The following is an 18,303-nucleotide window of genomic DNA, read 5'->3' as shown; positions in this document are numbered from 1 at the left end:
CAATTTGGCGCCCTCCTGATGTTGGACTCTAACTCCCATCAGCCTCAGCCAGCGTGCATGATGGGAGTTGTAGTTCTACGCCATCTCACGTAGGCTGCTCCTGGCGTGGAGTTTGATGACGGAGGGGAGGAAAGGTCAAAGCCTGTGACTTTGACAAGCCACGCCCCTTCTGCTGCTTAAATTGTATGGTTATGGAGAGGGTGGGCACGTGGCGATGATCGGAAGGGCGAGAAAGTGTCTTCATAATTGGAAGCTGCACCACAAAATGCATACAGATCCCCAAACTGGAGGCCTTTTTTGTGTGCGTTTCTGAAGTTCCTGCTTTTGCAAAGAAGACGGGGAGGTTTATTTTGTTATGCTGGATTGCGCTTGAATTTTTATTGCAGGTTTCATAAACGCTCTTGCACGGGATAAGAGTTATTATCAGTATCATAATCATAACCAACCCACTCATAGCCACCTTAGTTTTCTTTCCAAGTAAAGGAGGCGTGAAAAAACCTTAAGCCCTACTAAGTGCAATGAAATAAACTTCTTCTTTGGCGATCACTCATAGCCGAGTTAAGATTGCCTTCCATAAGCACGGTTTTAACAATGAGTCCATGCCAATTCTGGACCCACACGTCCTTCCACAGTGGGGACATTGGTTTCCCGGCGGGAGTTGATCACGGTGTGGATTTGCCAAGCATGCCTTCCTCTTAGCACGTTTCTCCCTTGTGTAGTTGCTTTGGAAGACGATCAGGACCCCCCCCCCCCCAACACACACAGCACACAATGTGGGCGCTGCTGCATCCCCGAGTGAAGGGCTCAGGGCCCGCGTGCCAGGCTGCAAACCCCCCCCCTCCCCACGCACTTTCATGGGAACATGCCCCATCGAATTCAGTGCAACTTCTTCCCTGGTACCCCTGCATTAGGGGCAACTAGCCCAGACAGGCTCAAGTAAGAGTAATCCCCTTTTAAAATGATTCTCACAGCCTTTATTTGCCTCAGGATTGAAGACATTTCAGGTGAAGACATTTTCAGTCGTGTTTTCTTCTCCCCTTTTTTTAAAAAAAAAATATTTGTTGCCGCCGAATGTCATTTTCTTTTTCTTGCATTTTATTTCAGATCCCTTTCTGTATTATTATTATTATTATTATTATTATTATTATTATTATTATTATTATTATTATTATTATTATAGTTTTAAACTTGTGAACCACGCAGAGGAGACTTTTGTCGTTAGGTGGTGGCATATGAATGAATATTGGAGAGAAATCACAAACATATGATGGGAAGAATCGCGTTGAGAAATAGGCGGGCGATAAACCCAAATCGTTACATTACTGCGCAGCGCAGCGCATGCGATGCAATGCGATTTTTTTAAAAAATCAGTGGGTTTGCGCACGTGCATTTCAGGCTGGAGCCTTTTTTGCAAATCTGGTAGGGGCCCTGTCTCTTTAAATCACCTTTTGCTTTATTTTTAAACTTCGGGACCCTCCCGCGTCGCTTTTTTCCCCCCCTCCCGGAGAGCGAAGATGGCAGCTGCTTGCGGCGGCGGGAGCTTGAAGGGCTTCGGCCACCTGGCGCGGAGGGGTCTTCTGGTCTCCCTGGGGGCCGGGGGCCGCGCCCGTTGCATCGCCTCCTCCGGTGCAGGCAGCTGTGGGCGAGGCTGGCCCGGGACAGGGAGACCCCTTCTGCTGGGGGCTGCCTTTGCCCTTGGGGGCGCCTTTGGAGCTTATCGGACCCTCCAGCGCCGCTTCCAAGGCCAGCAGCATCTCGCAGAGCAAGAGGTAGCCAAGGTGAGGCGGGGAGGGGAAGCAGAACGGGGCTCTCCTCCCGTGAATGGCGGGGGGGGGGGGGTTGGACTAGATGACCCTTGGGGGAACCCCCTCCCGACTCCGCAGTTTTCTGAAGCTCCGTTCCAGCTGGTAACAAAGGAAGAAAGGGAAATGGCTTGGAGTGGTCTGCTCTCTGACTGGCAATACGATTGGCACCAGCTTGGCCGCAGGTGCCAAAAAGTGCAGTGCAGTGCAGTGTATATGCAGTGCTTTTTTCTGGGGGGACGCAGGAGTACGCATACACATAAACATTTTATGAATCTTTGTGTTTTTGTCCATTTACTGTATTTATTTTCCCCGATTTGAACTATAAAATGGTGATTTTCTTGAGTCAAAATGAGAGTACCCCAAAACTTTTTTTTTATTATGAAAAAAGCACTGATAATAGGTACCTAAAGCCTCTTGCTTCTCTGGGTGGTGGACAGAAAGAGAGGCAAGGGAGGGTGTGTAGAAGTTTCTGCTTTATGTGGGTGAAATTTGCATTCATTGGTCCACCCACTTTTGCCTAAGGCTCTGCCTGCAACTGTGGCATGTGGCCCTCAAAAAGTTGCCCATATGGGATTCTGGCCCTTGGTCCAGAGTGGCTGGCAGCAATGGCTCTGTTTCAGAGCAGGAGACATTTCCAGCCTGGAATTGCCACTGTGGATTGAACCTGGGTCACAGCCCAGCCTAAGGTGGGTCATAGAAGCAGAACGACCACCATACAGTTATACGTGGAGAAAGGTGTTTGGGCTAAACAAGGGTTCTGCGCGTCTGCAAAGGTTGCAAATTGCTAACCCAACCTATTGGTGCTCTTTAGCTGGTGAGTTTGGAACTTCTGCAGCCTTGCAGACTGATCTCAGGTGGGTAGTAACAGCAGCATCACTGATACCATAACTAATAAATGTATAAATAAATTATTTTTAAAAAATATTTCTGTGCTGTCGTTTAAAGGTTGTTTACAAAGGGGGGGGGGACCATTTGAAATAATGAATGACCCATTCCAATAAAGCAGAGCCGTTGAAAACAGCAGTTTAAAACTCATTACCTGTTTCTGTGTTGTTTTCTCATGAAAATAAATTTTTAAAAATTCAATAAAAGAACTCTTGCCATCCAGCAACACTTTTACCTTACAAGCAGTTTAAAACAGCCACCAGTGCAAACTGTTGTAACTGATAAATAGAAGTGATTCTCCATTGCACCTGGAGGGGAAATGTGGATTTGAAAAGCTTGAGCATAAGGAACCTGAACGCTTATTCCACTTATTTGGAATAGGGATAGGGAACAGATGAATGTTACAAGAGCCGTGCTCAATCAGATGAAAAGGTCTGGCTGACTCCGCATTCCCCTTTATGATGTGTGTGGTAAGTGGATAGACTTGCAGGGGTCAGCAAACTACTTTTTCAGCAGGGGGCCGGTCCACTGTCCCTCAGACCTTGTGGGGGGCCGGACTATATTTTGAAAATATATATATATATGAACAAATTCCTGTGCCCCACAAATAACTCAGAGATGCATTTTAAATAAAAGGACACATTCTACTCATGTAAAAACACGCTGATTCCTGGACCGTCCACGGTCCGGATTGAGAAGGCGATTGGGCCAGATCTGGCCCCCGGGCCTTAGTTTGGGGACCCCTGGACTAGAGGAAAGTGTTTCTCCCTCTCCCATCACACTAGAAGTCAGGGTGGGACATCCAGTGAGGCTGAATGTTCAGGACCACCGGCAAGAGAAAAAGAAAAAGTCCACCATGCGGTGCATAATTAAACTAGGAAACTCCCTCCCACATCAGACGGTCAATGGCCACCAACTTGGATGGCTTCAAAGGAGGATTGGACAAATTCATGGAGGAGAATGCTGTCCATGGCTCCTAGGCTTGATGGCTGTGCCTTGCTTCCACGGTTGGAAGCACTATTGCTTTTGAATGCCAGTTGCTGGAGAGTGCCCTTGGGGCATCTGGTTGGCCACCGTGAGAACCAGATGCTGGATGAAATGGACCCCCTTGGACTGATCCAGCAGGGCTCTTCTATTCTTACGTTCCTCAAAGTGGCCTGGTAGGTGCTGCCAGGAAGGCCCCCCTCCCCACCATCACAGTAGAGAGCCAAAGCAAGGGTACTCAGGGTAGACTGCCTCTGGCCTTGAGGGCTCCATTCAGCTGTCGTAATAAGCAGCTTTTATAGCCTTATTCCTCTGATAAACACTGCTTTTTTGGGGGAGGTATTTCTTTAGCCAGATTAGTGATGCCGTTGACGGGTGATCTCTGCCTGTTCAGCTCCCAGAGGACAACCTGCAGTTGACCCTCTACCAATACAAGACCTGCCCCTTCTGCAGCAAGGTCCGAGCTTTCCTGGATTATCATGGGCTGCCTTATGAAGTCGTGGAGGTGAATCCAGTCATGCGGAAGGAGATTAAGTTCTCTGCTTACAGGAAGGTGCCCATTCTCCTTGCCAGCACTGAAAGCACACTGGTGAGTTTCTGGTTTGGCAATTTAAGTAAGCTCCTTGGTTTATTTTACCTGGGGTGGCCTGTCACAGGGGATGCAGAGAAGGGCCTAATATTCTAAGGGGATTCGTAGTGTGTTTTAATTATAGATTTTTATACTTTATATATAACTGTATATATTTCATAATCAAGTGGGGTCTTGAACCCTGGTCTCGTAAGTCCCAGTCCAACATGCTAACCAATATCCCCCCTCCCCCGCATGATCTTTCACTTTGGAAGTCTGATGACAACTTCATTCACCTTTAAAAAAAATAAAAATAAAAAAATTGGTCAAGTGCAAGTGAACAATAACTGACACGTTTTATTTGGAGCATGTAAGCTTGCATTAATTTTATTGTATCTACCTGATTTTATCATGGTGCCTACCAAAGCAATGTAATGCATTCAAATGCAGGATCGAAACCCTAAAGCAGAGCTTTCCAAACTTTTCATGTTGATGACACATCTTTTAGACATGACACATTTTTTTGACATCTATAAACTGCAGCCAACACACTAACATGTTGCGGCACACAGTTTGGAAAGCTCTGCCCTAAACCTCTTCTAGGTTTGGTACCTACATGGATGGATCAAGTTTTTGTGTAACACTGTGCTTCGCTTTCCCCCCACTCCCACCCCCCAGCAATTGAATGACTCTTCTGTGATCATCAGTGCATTTAAAACCTACCTCATTTCCAGGTAAGGGCTTTTTTATTTTTTAAAGAATAAGTTGCTGAGCTTATTACAAATAAAACCATCCTTATGTGTCTACAGATTGGGTTTTTCCCCCTTTATGATGCTGCAGTTTTAGGACTTGCCCCAAACGCAAACTTGTCTGAAACGTGTTTCCCCCACCTCAAATATGGGACCTAATATTCTAGGGTAAAATAAGCTCCGGGAACAAAGGAATAGCAAATGGTCAGGCGCTTTGTACTTGACTTGATTTAGTTTTGTATACACTGCTAAAACAATCATGGAGATAGGACCCCGCTTTCCCAGAAGAATCCACGGATACACACTTTTAACTAATAATGAGGAATGATTTTGCTGATATGATAAACACTAGCTTCAGATAAATCTTGTTGTACTCGGGTGGGAGGCGATATACTTTTATGTATGTTGCACTTGAAAAGTGAAAAATAAAGGTGTGCTTTTTTTAAAAAAAAAAAAGCCATAATAATTAGCTTCACCACAGAATTGATTTGAGGCTGGATCCTAGGTGGGTGTTCCGCAGGTTGGGGTTTTGTGTGTGTGCAGCTCTTGAAACTAACAGATTACATTATCCATTCATGAAGCTCAGGATTTTTGTTTGTTTCTTAGAATTCTTAAGCAATGCCATGTACTTTCAGCTAGTCTGTTATATACAGGTGAAACTCGAAAAATTAGAATATCATGGAAAAGTCCATTTATGTAAGCAATTGTTTTCATTAGCTACTGGAGTTGAATATATGAGATTCAACTTAATATATGAATACTGGAGTTGAATATATGAGATTCAACTTAAAAGGTGAAACTAATAGATGAGATAGACTCGTGTCATGCAAAGCGAGATATTTCAAGCCTTTGCTTGCTATAATTGTGATGATTATGGCGCACAGCTGATGAAAACCCCAAAGTTGAGATTGTGAATTTGGTATTCTCATCAGCTATACGCCATAATCATCACAATTATAACAAATAAAGGCTTGACATATCTCGCTTTGCATGTCATGAGTCTATCTCATCTATTAGTTTCACCTTTTAAGTTGAATTACTGAAAGAAACGAACCTTTCCACGATACTCTAATTTTTCGAGTTTCACCTGTACTGTATTTTGAAAGGTTCACTATCTGTTCACTGTACAGACACCATTTTGAACCAATATGGCAGACGGAACCTTTCAAAACAGCACAGATTCTCTTGTTGTTTCTTCAAGTTTTTGAGCAACACTAGGCACTTTCTGTTGGTGCCCAGAAATGATTGGTCAGAGTTAGTCTAACTTAGCCATTGTCTTATTTCAGGAGATGTTCTTATTGAACCCCTCTCCCTCTGTCACTGCCTGGTCATGGGATGGGGAGGATGGAATATAAAGTGTGTGGTTGTTGTTTTTTTGCTTCTGTTTCTCCCCCCACCCCCCCAGGAAGAGTTTGGACGAGATTCTGTCATACTACCCTGCCATGAAAGCCACAAATGACCGGGGCAAGGAGGTGATTGAGTATGGCAACAAATACTGGCTTATGCTGGATGAAAAGGAGACTCTGAATGTTTATCCTGTCAAGGAAGCAAGGGTGTAGGTATTAACACAGAGACCCTTCCTTGGATAGCACAGTCTTGATCCTGCTGCCCTATGGCCGCTATTGTATAAGGAAAAACAGTCATGCAAGCTGTCCTTATGATCATCCGTGTGTTCAGAAAAAGCATGGGAGTCCCCACCCAAATTATCACTTCAGGATGTGAGTGGGGATGGTTTGATTGCATGCTACCCTGTGCCAAAAACCAGTTTATTACAGGAAAAGGTTATACTAGGATCCTTCTAAATGACTTCTCAGCTGGCTTCCAACTGATGTGGGAAATTCTTGACACAGATGAGCGTATGATATCAGCATTTGTGCTGGGGTGGGGTGTAAGGATTCCCGGGACCCCTGAGGTAACCTGGATCCAAGTTGTTCTGGGCTTTGTAAATCAATACAAGAACCTTGAACCTGACTTGGTAGCAAATGGGCAGCTGGAGCAGCTGTTTTAACAGTGGTATTGCATGTTCTCAACTACTGGTAGAAGCTCCCGTCAGCAATCTGGCTGCAGCATTCTGCACCAGCTAGAGCTTCTGAAACAGACGCAAGGGCAGACCCATCATGTGCACAGGAAGCATTTACTGTGTAAAACAATAAGATGGTAAAAATTGGAAATAAAATATATATTACGGTGAACTCAGTAATGAACAACATTATGTGTGTTTTCTTCTACTTTGTTGCCATAGTGCACAATAAACATGCTCTACTTTTCTATAAACAAATTATTTTGTCTTTTGGAAACAGACCCCCCCCCCCAAAGTCTTGTGCTGATCTTATTATCTATTTCATAAAACGTGTGCGCTGCTTGATTGTAAGAAAAAACAATCTCAGAGTGGTTTAGCTGTGATCGGCTCTTATCTGTGTTTTGGAATGTGGTGCTGGGATTAGCCACTGTGTTGTTTTTTAGATATTGTTACACTCCAACTCCAACTCCCATCATCCCCAGCTAGCGTGGCCAATGGCCAGGGAGGATGGAACCTGTGATCCCAACAATACCTGGAGGCACCACGTTGGCTTCTGAGGTGCGCTGATCTGTAGAACCACAGAATTGTAGAGTTGGAAGGGACCCTGAGGACCATCTAGCCCAGCCCCCTGCAGTGCAGGAATAGGCAGCTATCCCATACGGGGATCAAACAAGCGACCTTGGTGTTAACAGCACCACGTTCTAGCCAACTGAGCTATCCAGGCTACTATAGTTTAGTTTTAAGGGACTTTACAACCTGGTGGCACCATTTAACTCCCCACCCGGCTTTATCCAGCTCTTTGTCGTCAATCCCATGTGCAAAAAAATGTCTCAGCTTTTCCTGTCTTGTTTGCAGGGAGGAAATGAAATGGAGGCAGTGGGCGGACGACTGGCTTGTGCACCTCATCTCGCCCAATGTTTACCGCACGGCTGGTGAGGCCCTCGCATCTTTCGACTACATTGTGCACGAGGGCAAGTTTGGCACAATTGAAGGCTTCTTTGCCAAATACATTGGGGCTGCTGCGATGTTCTTCATCAGCAAAAGGCTAAAGGCCAGGTTGGTGCTTCCAATGTTTTAAGGCTCGAGGGTAGCATCTTCATTTTACCTTTCACTTCTTGACTTCAAGGACAGCCAGACTGCTGTCGGTTGTTGGGGTTCATCAGGGGCGGCCCATCCCATTTTGCCCCATGGAGAAGCCGTGTAGCAATGTAGTATGCAGGGACGCCCTGGCTCTTGCTGAACCTGGTGGGCGCCAGTGGGTTCTGTAAAGCATAACCACTCAGCTTCTCCAACCAGGGGGGGGGGGGACGAGCATCAGTGTCACATGCCAGAATACCTCCTTCTCGCCTCCGCCAGGGGAAGCAGTAGGGCAGGCAGAGCACTTCCTCTCGCACTTTTGCCACTGGGGTTCCTTGACGTGGTCCCCTTTTATGTCTGCTTGTGTTTGACCAAGTTATTGACCTTAATGCCTGGCACATATTTAAAAAGCAAGGGGCCTTAGGGAGTCTTACTGAAGTCAGTGACATGATGATTCAGCACGATGTACAATAGCAACCGTCCAGCTTTATTTTGCTGAGTAATATGGGAACACATTTATATGCTAACTTATTTATTTACTTGACAGATTTTGTATCTCGCCTTTTTGCCAAGACACCCAAACTGCTTTACAAATTTGAAAAAAACACTTAAAAAAAAAAAAGCTGGGTCCTCTCATGCTGATTGAGAGCCAGCCAGACCTGAGCTTGTCTATTTGGTTCAGGTCTTAAAATTACACCTGATTTTCTGTGTTTGAATTTATGTTCTTGGCAGGACCTGGTGGCTGATCTGTCTTCAGGATCAGCAGTCCCTCTTCAGTTTGCTTAGGAAGGTTCAGTTGCTGTCCCACCTAGATAATCATAAAAGGATGCTAGATTGAATCGTATTCTAGAGTAGACCCATTGCAATCAATGCTCAGGTCTAACCTAAGTCCATTTATTTCAGCAAATGCACTTTGAGTATGACTTAGCCAAAGACAGCCCTTTTTCTGTTATCCCCTTTAAGATTCAGAATTCTTACAATGACACTGTGATGTTGTCATAATGGGTAGTATCCAATTGGCTAACTTTGGAAAGAACGTAAGAATAGCCCTTTGCATCAGACTATGGCCCATCAAGTCCACCATCCTGTTCTCACCGTGGCCAACGCCATGTCCGTGGGAAACCTGCAAGTGCAACCCGGACAAGAGCACTCCCCTTCCCCACAACTGGTAACACTGATTAGAGTGGGTCTACTCTGAGTAGAACTTAGTTGCCCTTAACCCATCATTATGAATTGAATTCCAGTGTGTTTATTTTTCCCGTAATTCACTTTGGGGCTTCCTTTGCCTGCGGGAAGATTTGCATAAATCTATATGAATTAACTAAACCGATAGTATGTCTCCGTTTTTTAGATTTGTTGCTTATCCCTAGAGGGCAGACTTGGAATCTTAACCAAAAAAGTGTTTGCTGTTTTGCAAGCCGTGTCTAAAATTGAAGAAATGTGAATGAAGGAAATAAATCAGTTGTGGAAGCTTTAAAGCCAACCAACCCCCCCCCTCCCCCAATTCTCTCTCCGCAGGCACCACCTGCAGGATAATGTCAGGGAAGACTTGTACAAAGCAGCGAACGACTGGGTGAAAGCTGTCGGCAAGCACAGGATGTTCATGGGTGGATCGGAGCCAAACCTTGCAGATTTGGTAAGGACCTGGCAAGCGGGCCGTTGGAAATAATCACCGTTCTGGGGAGGAATGGCGGCAGGCCAGTCATCAGCTGCTAACACTCCCATTAGCAGAGATAATTAAGCAGTGATTAGAGGCAACCAAGGCATAAATCTTGATTGCCAGAACTCCCTTTTGAGATAAGTGGGGACAGGGATTCACCCCTCATGCTCAGAAGAGGACATTCATCACACTGTAAACAAAGAAGTTTTCAGTGGGCAAGAAGTGGGGGAGTAGCGATATTGTCCAGTGACACTGATTGTTGTGTCACCCCATCCCCCGGTGGTGAATGAAATTTAGTGAGACATGCCGGTTTATCAGTCAAAAAGCCACGGTTCCGTATCATGCAACAGGTACCGCAGCGTGAAAGGAGCATTAGAAAACAGGGCGGAAGTAATTGTAACTTGGAAAACTAATGCAGTGTTCTGCACAGGCTTCTGCCAGCTGGGGGAGGGCAAGGCACTTTGGGGGGCTCCCAAAGCTCTTAAGGAGGGAGCTGGGCCCCCTCAATATTGGGTGGTAACTTTGCGTGCCGCTTCAGCACGTCACCTGCTGCTGGTCCCCTCAATGGTGGGGGCAAGTTGGCACCTCTGGTGCTGCATATCTGAAGGCACCCATAAAGGGTCTGTTTCAGACCTCTGAGTGAGCCTACCTCTCCACTGCCACCTGTTGCCCTCCCTCTGCATCCAGCCTGACAACACAATCAGGCGAGAGCAGAAGGTGACAGGAAGGTGCTAATCCATCTCCTTGTTCTTTCTGTTGCTTGCATGCTCAGGAAAGGCAGGTGTGTGCAGGCACCAGCAAAGCCCAGAGGGTGATCAGTGGGCCTCCTTCAGGACTTTGGCATCATAGAATCATAGAGTTGGAAGGGACCCCAAGCGTCATCTAGTCCAACCCCCTACAATGCAGGAATCTCAGCTAAAGCATCCTTGACAGATGGCCATCCAACCTCTGCTTAAAAACCTCCAAGGAAAGAGAGTCCACCACCTTCCGAGGGAGTCCGTTCCACTGTTGAACAGCTCTTACTGCCAGAAATTTCTTCCTGATATTTAGTTGGAATCTCATTTCTTGTAACTTGAAGCCATACCGACCCCCTTAGGCTGGATCCAGTTTAGGTGACACAAGCAGACCATGGCTTAGTTGCCAGCACTGTGTTCTGGGCTTGTGTGTTTACTTCATTGTCTGCTTCAAGGTTCAGTATAACTGCTTGCCACTGAACTTGAATCAGGGAATACAGTGGTTACTGCAATGCATGGATTGCCTCCAAATCAGAATTGGAAGCTACTGTTTGAACTGGCATTTCTGGCAAACTCTGCTTTGCTGCAAGCCATGTTTGCCAGTTCAGGCAGTCACTGGCTAATGGTGGTTGTTGCAAGCTGGGAACGGCAAGGAGGTAACATTGATTCCATGAGCATGTGTACCAAGGGGACAGTCACAGCACCAAACTGTGGCTTGGCTGTGATGTCAACACCAAGCCATCCCGTTACCACTGAGTTAAAGTTGTGACTAGAAAGATGCAACACAAACTGCGCCTTATAGTAGAAAACGAAAGCTACGTCCAGAGGGAAGATGGGACCTGTTCCCTTTAAAACAGGGAAGTTGCTCTCCTTAACTTCAGTTCCATTAATCATGTTGCAGGCATGTCATGAAGTAATGTGAGTAATTGACCTATGTGCTGTGAAGGAGGCAAAAGAGGGAGCTTGAGTATTTCCACCACAGGTCTCTAGGGCTTTGAAGCACCCTTGTATGAGGGTACCCCAATAATTATGGGGTGTCCAAAATAGGGAATAGGTTGCTGGGGTCCTTAGTGTGAGCCAGGAACGCTCTTCTTACGGTTTTATGCCCTGAGTCTTTGTCCAGTCCCTCCTTCTGAAGGTCTTCTTAGTTATGAGATGCTGGGAATTGAAAATGGAAGCTTCTGCGAGGCATGTGTTTTCCTCCCACTTGTGGCTGATGTTCTTCTCACCAGTTTTCTTCTCTGTCCTGTCTGCACAGGCGGTTTATGGAGTTTTGCGCGTCATGGAAGGCTTGGAAGCTTTTGATGACATGATGACCCACACCCAGATCCAGCCTTGGTACCGTCGTATGGAGGCAGCCATTGGGCAGTCTAGAGTTGCCATTTGATGTCACACAGTACTCCAGATTCTAAAAACAGGCCTTAACATTGTCCAGGAAAAGCTCATGAAGCAAAGCAGGATTAAAAAAAAAACTCCAAAGCCAAAAGGGGTGTATGGAATGAATGCCACCACCAAAGGGGTCTTGGAGAAAGCAGTGGAACATGGCACATGGACTGTTGTTTGTAGGAAGCATTAAGAGTATCATACTTGCTGAGTGAATTTTGATTGTAAGGCCTTTACTAGGCCCTTCTGCTTTGGGATTTTACTTTCCCCCCGCCCAAGTGTCTAAAACAACCTTGTCTGTCTCCAAAATATTTGCTTGGTCCTGGGGCAGGTGGAGGAAGCGAGTGTTTTGCTAGGGGTTCATTCTGCTGATGTCCTTCCTGTTATTCAGAGTGAATAGATCTGAAGCCACACTCTAATTGCTGCTTTTCTCTGTGCCTGTATGGCATGTGGGACTTCTCCATTACCAGACAAGTTGACCCAGAGAGGGTGACACAAACAAATAAAGAACAGTTAGGAAACAGTGTGCAATATTTATATGAAGCAGGGGTGCAGGGAGAAGGCTGAAGTTTCTGGAAATGTGCCCCTTGGCTAGAATAATGGCATTCTAGGAAAGAATGAGAACAGAAGAGCTTTTACTCCTGCTGCCCATCAAAGGGATCTGTCAGAATTTCCAAATGAAAGGCAGCTCCTTTTTAAATAACGTGTGGTTTGTAAAATGTGACAATGGCACGCATCTGTGATGTTCTGCCATGTAAGAGATTGTCTTATGTGACATGTTGATGTTGGAGAAGGGTTGTAAAGTGTGAAGCAGCCTTAGGAGAAGCACATGCAAGTTCTGTTCTTAAACCTGTTAAACAGACACGGCTCACTTTGCAAAGCCTGGGCAAAGGGCTTCAGTTACTTAGTTCTTTAGAGGGGGGGAAGGGGGATACAAATGACAGCTCAATTTAAAACTGGATTAAGTTTGTAGACTAGAGTTTCTTCAATGTAATTTGGCCTTTATTCAAGTCAAAGGCATACCTAGGTCCCTTGCACCCTTGGCAAGGAGCTGTCTTGGCACCTCCCCCCAGAAAAAACCACTTTACTCCAATAGCCACATGAGAAAATCCTATATTTTTATGAGACCCAAGTACTCAAACATCTGGAAGAAGGGTGAGACAAGCAGGAAGGGCAAAAGGTGCGAGATCACACACATATACACTCCATAGTCTGATAGGTGATTTTTGCACCTGCAACCCTGGTGGGGGCTGGTTTCACCAACCCTTAGGTACACCTCTGATTCCACTGGGACTAAATTATTTGATGTGAATAACTGAGTTTAGGCTGCAGTCATTTGCATGCCTATGGTTGTGGTCAGCTACATTCTACTCAGAGAAGACCCATTGAAACTAACCTACATTAGTCATAGAATACAATTCTGGAACTGTAGAGCTTGAAGGAACCCTGAGGGCCATCTAGTCCAACCCTCTGCAATACAGTCCTGTTCATTCATTTCAGTGGGTCTACTCTGATTAGAACTGAGTTGGATACAACCTATAGTATATGGGTATATACTATATAGTATACTGCACCACCGTGTGCAGTGGGGCTTACTTTCAAACAAATGCACACACAAGGTTATGCTGCTGTTGACATGTGCTGTGCTTTGTTCAGCCTGATCCCAAATCATTTTGGGATTGCAACCCTGGATATGTACTCTGGTGTAGCTTTGCTGCAAAATTCAGATATGCAAACTCTGTCTTGGATAAGACAGTATTGGTGTCAGTTGGGCTACTTGGAAATAAAAGGTTTCTTTTGGTGGTAGAGCTTTCAGTGTCCTTATTAATCAGCTTCTATAACATGAAGCTAGCACATCTGATTACATTTCTAGACCAAAATGTTCCTACTGAAATTAATGGGCTGGTTCCTTTGTAAGTGAACAGAGAACTCGCCCCTAAAATGTACCGTAACCTGCATTTATTCTTCCAATCCTTTTTTATCTGGTTTGATGCAGGTATCATCTGGAGTTAATCTTGCATCCTTTCTCATCTCTTAAAAGCGTTCTTCCTCCATCCCAGCACTCCAGTCCAAAACACACAGGCTGTATCTGCACATAACGCTAAGCCAAAAAGTGTGGCTTGTTTGACGGTACATGCTGCCTGAGCACTCCCACTTTGCTCCTCTTTGCCACCAGTGCCAAAACAAACCACAAACTGGTTGGCTTAGTGTGATATCCGAATCGGCGATCATTGTATGTTTCGTATTGAAACAAAGCACCGCCATTAGCCAGCTTGAAGCCATGGTGTGTTGTTGGCTTTGCAATCAACGTTTGTTAGGGCAAAAAAAAAAACTATGACCCCCGGTTCATTTTTTATTTTTTTGCTTGTTAAATGTATACATCACCCTTTATCCAAATATCTCAGGGCGGTTCACAGAATGAAATACAAGATAAAACACAGTAAATAATTAACCAAAGCAACCAAACAATACCCCCCTTCCCACAGATACATTTAAAAGGCTGCAGGCTACGGGCCTGGTTGAAGAGGAACGTTTTCACCTGGCGCCTAAAAATATATAATGAAGGTGCCAGGCAAACCTTCCTGGAGAGAACATTCCACAAACGGGGGCCACTACAGATAAGGTCCATTCTCGTGTTGCCACCCTCCAGACCTCACGTGGAGGAGACACATGAATAATGGCCTTAGATTATGAACACAGAATCCAGGACGGCTTACGGTATATGGGGAGAGGCGGCCCTTAAGGTGTTGTGGTCTTGAACCATTAAAGGCTTTATAGGTCAAAACCAGCACTTTGAATTGGCCTGGAAGCTGATTGACAGCTAGTGCAGTTGGACCAAGATTGGTGTGATATGCTCAAACCGTCTTTCCCTGGTGAGCAAACGGGCTGCCAAATTCTGCACCAGCTGAAGCTTCCGTACCATCTTCAGAGGCAGCCCTATGTATAATGTGCTGCAGTAATCCAACCTAGAGGTTACCAGAGCATAGACAACAGAAGTTAGACTATCCCTGTCCAGGTAGGGGCATAGCTGGGCCACTAGCCAAAGCAGATGGAAGGCACTCCGGGCCACTGAGGCCACCTGAGCCTTGAGCGACAGCAATGGATTGAGAAATACCCACAAACCAGGTACCTGCTCTTCAGAGGCAGTGTAGCCCCATAAAGAGCAGGCTACCTTCCAGCTATCCAGTTTAGGGAAAAGCCTAACAGTGTCTCCGTTTATCTGAATTGTGCATCAGTTTGTTGGCTCTCATCCAGTCAGTTACTGAGGCAAGACACTGATCCAGCACATCCATTGCCTCACCAGCAGATGTAAACAAGAAGTAAGAGTTGTGTGCTGAAATATACGCAGAGTGTTGATTTCATGCTCTTTCTGATTCACTTCCTCCTGGAGCCGGATTGGGCAGCTCCTGCAGACCAATCAAGTTGCTGCCTTCCAGGATCCTACCTGCCTAATATTCTAAGATCCAAGCTCAGTACATAACATGTGCCCTCAGCATATTGCTGACATACGCAAAAACTTTGGATGACCCCACTCAGCAGTTTCATGTAGATGTTAAATAGCATGGGGGGCAGATTTTATATATATTTTTTAATGGTTCCACCCTTCATGGGTGTAGCGGGGGGGGCAGTTGCCTCCCAAATCAAGTAAGTAAGTAAGTACAGTGGTGCCTCGCTAGACGAATGCCTCGCTAGATGAAAAACTCGCTGAAATTGACCTCCACAGTCACTTATGAACTCACTTATGATGAAACAAAATAGAAAATTCTTTCCAGTAGCACCTTAGAGACCAACTGATGGAAGACACTTATGATGGAAGACAATCTTACTCAGCTACGAGTGATCACCAAAGAAGAAGAAAAAGTAGTAGCCCTTGCACAGCTCTCTCAATGCCATACAAAATGGAGGGACTTTGGTAATCTTTAATAAAATTGTGCCCTATGCAAGGCCAATATTTGATGCCCTTGAATGGATCTTCTCGATTATGGATCTTCTTGGAGCCCTGTGCAGGAAAATTGCAGATCTCCCGCACTGCGGCAAGCAAGGCGCCTGGCTCCAGGTAGGAGGCTCCAGGGCTCTGGCAGGGTCCTAAAGCCCTTCCCTCCTTCCCAAAGCCAGGTGCAAGACCAATATTTGGCGCCCCCAAGTGGATCTTCTCAGTTATGGATCTTCTCAATTTTGTGAAACTCAGCACCACTTCTGGCTTGAGAGAGGCGGTGCCAGGGCTCTGTTAGCATTGCAGAGCCCTTGTGCCATCCTCCAAATGCCATACAAAATGGAGGACTTTGCAATCCTGCATAAAATGGCGTCTTGTGGAGGCCAATATTTGGCGCCCCCAAGTGGATCCTCACAGTTATGCATCTTCTCAATTTTGCGGCACTTCAGATTGGAGCCCTGTGCAGGAAAACTGCTTAATCAGCTGAGCAAGGTGCCTGGCTCTGGGAAGGAGGCTCTAGGGCCACCTCAGCTGGGCACCCTGTGCAGGATAACTGAAAGATCCCAGATCCCATCCTGTGGCTAAGCAAGGCGCCTGGCGTTCACCTCAGCGCCACTTCCGGCTTTAGGAAGGCAGTGCCTGGGCTTTGGCAGCATCCCAGAGCCCTTGCGCCATCCTCCCAAGGCCAAACAAAATGGAAGGGACTTTGTAATCTTCCATAAAATGGCGCCCTGTGGAGGCCAATATTTGGTGCCCCCAAGTGGATCTTCTGAATTCTGCAGCACCTCAGCACCACTTCCGGCTTTGGGAAGGTGGTGCCAGGGCTCTGCCAGCAGAGCCCTTGCGCCGTCCTCCCAATGCCAAACAAAATGGAAGGGACTTTGTAATCTTCCATAAAATGGCGCCCTGTGGAGGCCAATATTTGGTGCCCCCAAGTGGGTCTTCTCAATTCTGCAGCACCCCAGCACCACTTCCGGCTTTGGGAAGGTGGTGCCAGGGCTCTGCCAGCAGAGCCCTGGCACCACCCTCCCAATGCCAAACAAAATGGACAGGACTTTGTATTCTTCCATAAAATGGTGCCTGTGCAAGGCCAATATTTAGTGCCCCCAAGTGGATTCCTCAATTTTGTGCCACCTTGCCTCAGCACCCTGCAAAGTGCCTGGCTCAAGGTCCAAGAGTCCTTCCTGCCACTTCCTAGGCATCCATCTGCCAGGGCTCTGGTGGCATCCCATTTCATCTGTGTTTGGGAGGGATGCTGCCACAGTCCTGGTGCTGCCTTCCCAAAGCTGGAAGCCTAGGAAGAGCATTCCCAGCTTTATGAAGGATGGAAGGGCTCTAGGACTTCCCAGACCCAGATGCCTTGATTGAGAAGTTCCATTACCAATAATAACCACTTGGTGGTGCTGAATATAAGTACTGTACAGTTGAACTACTATGCTTAATTTTGTTTCTTCTAAAGATGGTTTCTGAGAAACGAAGTTGCCCTTCAGCTGTGGGCTTTTAAGGGCTTCTGTTTTGTTACTTCAGGAAAGCCATCCCCTTCTCACACTTCAATGACAAGACATCCGCTAAGGAGTAACTCTACCATAGGAGCCGCAATTGCTGCAGCCAAGCTGGTGCCAAACCTATTGCTCTGCTTTCCTTAGGCCTAGAGGAGGGTCTTGTAAATGTCTGGGCAGCCCAGGACTTCCATACACACTGCCAGCAGACCTGCGCCCCATAGAGGTCACTTTGGTGCTGCAAATGCAGCAAAAACATCATAAATGGTGGGTCTTGTACATATCCCTTTGCCTCAGCCTTATCAGCCACCTGCTAGCTAGAGTTACAAGGACAGAAGCAGCAGGAAGGGCTGTGCATGCATTTCACTCAGGAACTGTGGCTCTGCTATTTTCCTGAAGTGTATTGCATCTCCTAAGGACGGAGGGCTCTGGGACCCTGCGAGAGCCCTGCAGCTTCCTTCCCAGAGCCAGGCGCCTTGCTTAGCTGCAGTGCGGGATTTGGAGCACTGGAAGTTTCTCTGCACAGGGTGCTGACGCAAGGTGGTGCAAAATTGAGACGGTCCAGTTGTGGGTGCCAAATACTGGCCTCCACAGGGTGCCATTTCTGGGAGGGTGGCACAAAGGCTCTGGAATGCTGCCAAGGCCCTGGCACCACTGGCCCAAAGCTGGAAACCTACTAGGTGCTTGATCAGCTTTTGTGTGTGTGTGTGTGTGTGTGTGTGTTTTTGACAGTTTCACAGTGAGTTAAAGTAAATCAAAATAAGATTTAAAAGGAAAAATAAAACCGATACATGAAAAACATTTTAAAAGGCAGAGGAAAACAACAATAACAAAACAAAACAACAAAAAATGCAATTAAGGTTATAGAACTATATAGTATATATGTAAATAGATGAACTTACTGTTTCCCTCAAGATTCAGGTAGGTAGCCGTGTTGGTCTGACGCAGCCAGAAAAACAAAATTGTCCAGTAGCACCTTAGAGACCAACTAAGTTTGTTCTGGGT

At 46.1% G+C, this 18,303-nt stretch overlaps 1 protein-coding gene across 1 annotated transcript; it reads left to right on the top strand.

Annotated features, from left to right (window-relative positions):
- Positions 1-1,514: 1,514 nt before the first annotated feature.
- Positions 1,515-12,675, top strand: PTGES2 (prostaglandin E synthase 2). The gene is made up of 7 exons (XM_033137818.1): positions 1,515-1,778; positions 4,069-4,263; positions 4,921-4,976; positions 6,397-6,546; positions 7,867-8,067; positions 9,607-9,724; positions 11,741-12,675. Exons 1-7 carry the CDS (start codon positions 1,515-1,517, stop codon positions 11,867-11,869), a joined length of 1,113 nt encoding a protein of 370 aa, XP_032993709.1. The 3' UTR covers positions 11,870-12,675.
- The last annotated feature ends 5,628 nt before the right edge of the window (positions 12,676-18,303 follow it).

This window comes from Lacerta agilis, chromosome Z (genome assembly GCF_009819535.1).
Source record: "Lacerta agilis isolate rLacAgi1 chromosome Z, rLacAgi1.pri, whole genome shotgun sequence".
NCBI lineage: Eukaryota > Metazoa > Chordata > Lepidosauria > Squamata > Lacertidae > Lacerta > Lacerta agilis.
The sequence above is the reverse complement of the archived record's forward strand: the minus strand, read 5'-3'. Positions and strand labels throughout refer to the sequence as shown.

Coding starts and splice junctions, on each gene's coding strand:
- PTGES2 (XM_033137818.1), top strand. CDS start 1,515: ATGGCAGCTGCTTGCGGCGGCGGGAGCTTGAAGGGCTTCGGCCACCTG. Junction 1,779..4,068: donor CAGAGCAAGAGGTAGCCAAG/GTGAGGCGGGGA, acceptor CTGCCTGTTCAG/CTCCCAGAGGACAACCTGCA. Junction 6,547..7,866: donor CCTGTCAAGGAAGCAAGGGT/GTAGGTATTAAC, acceptor TCTTGTTTGCAG/GGAGGAAATGAAATGGAGGC.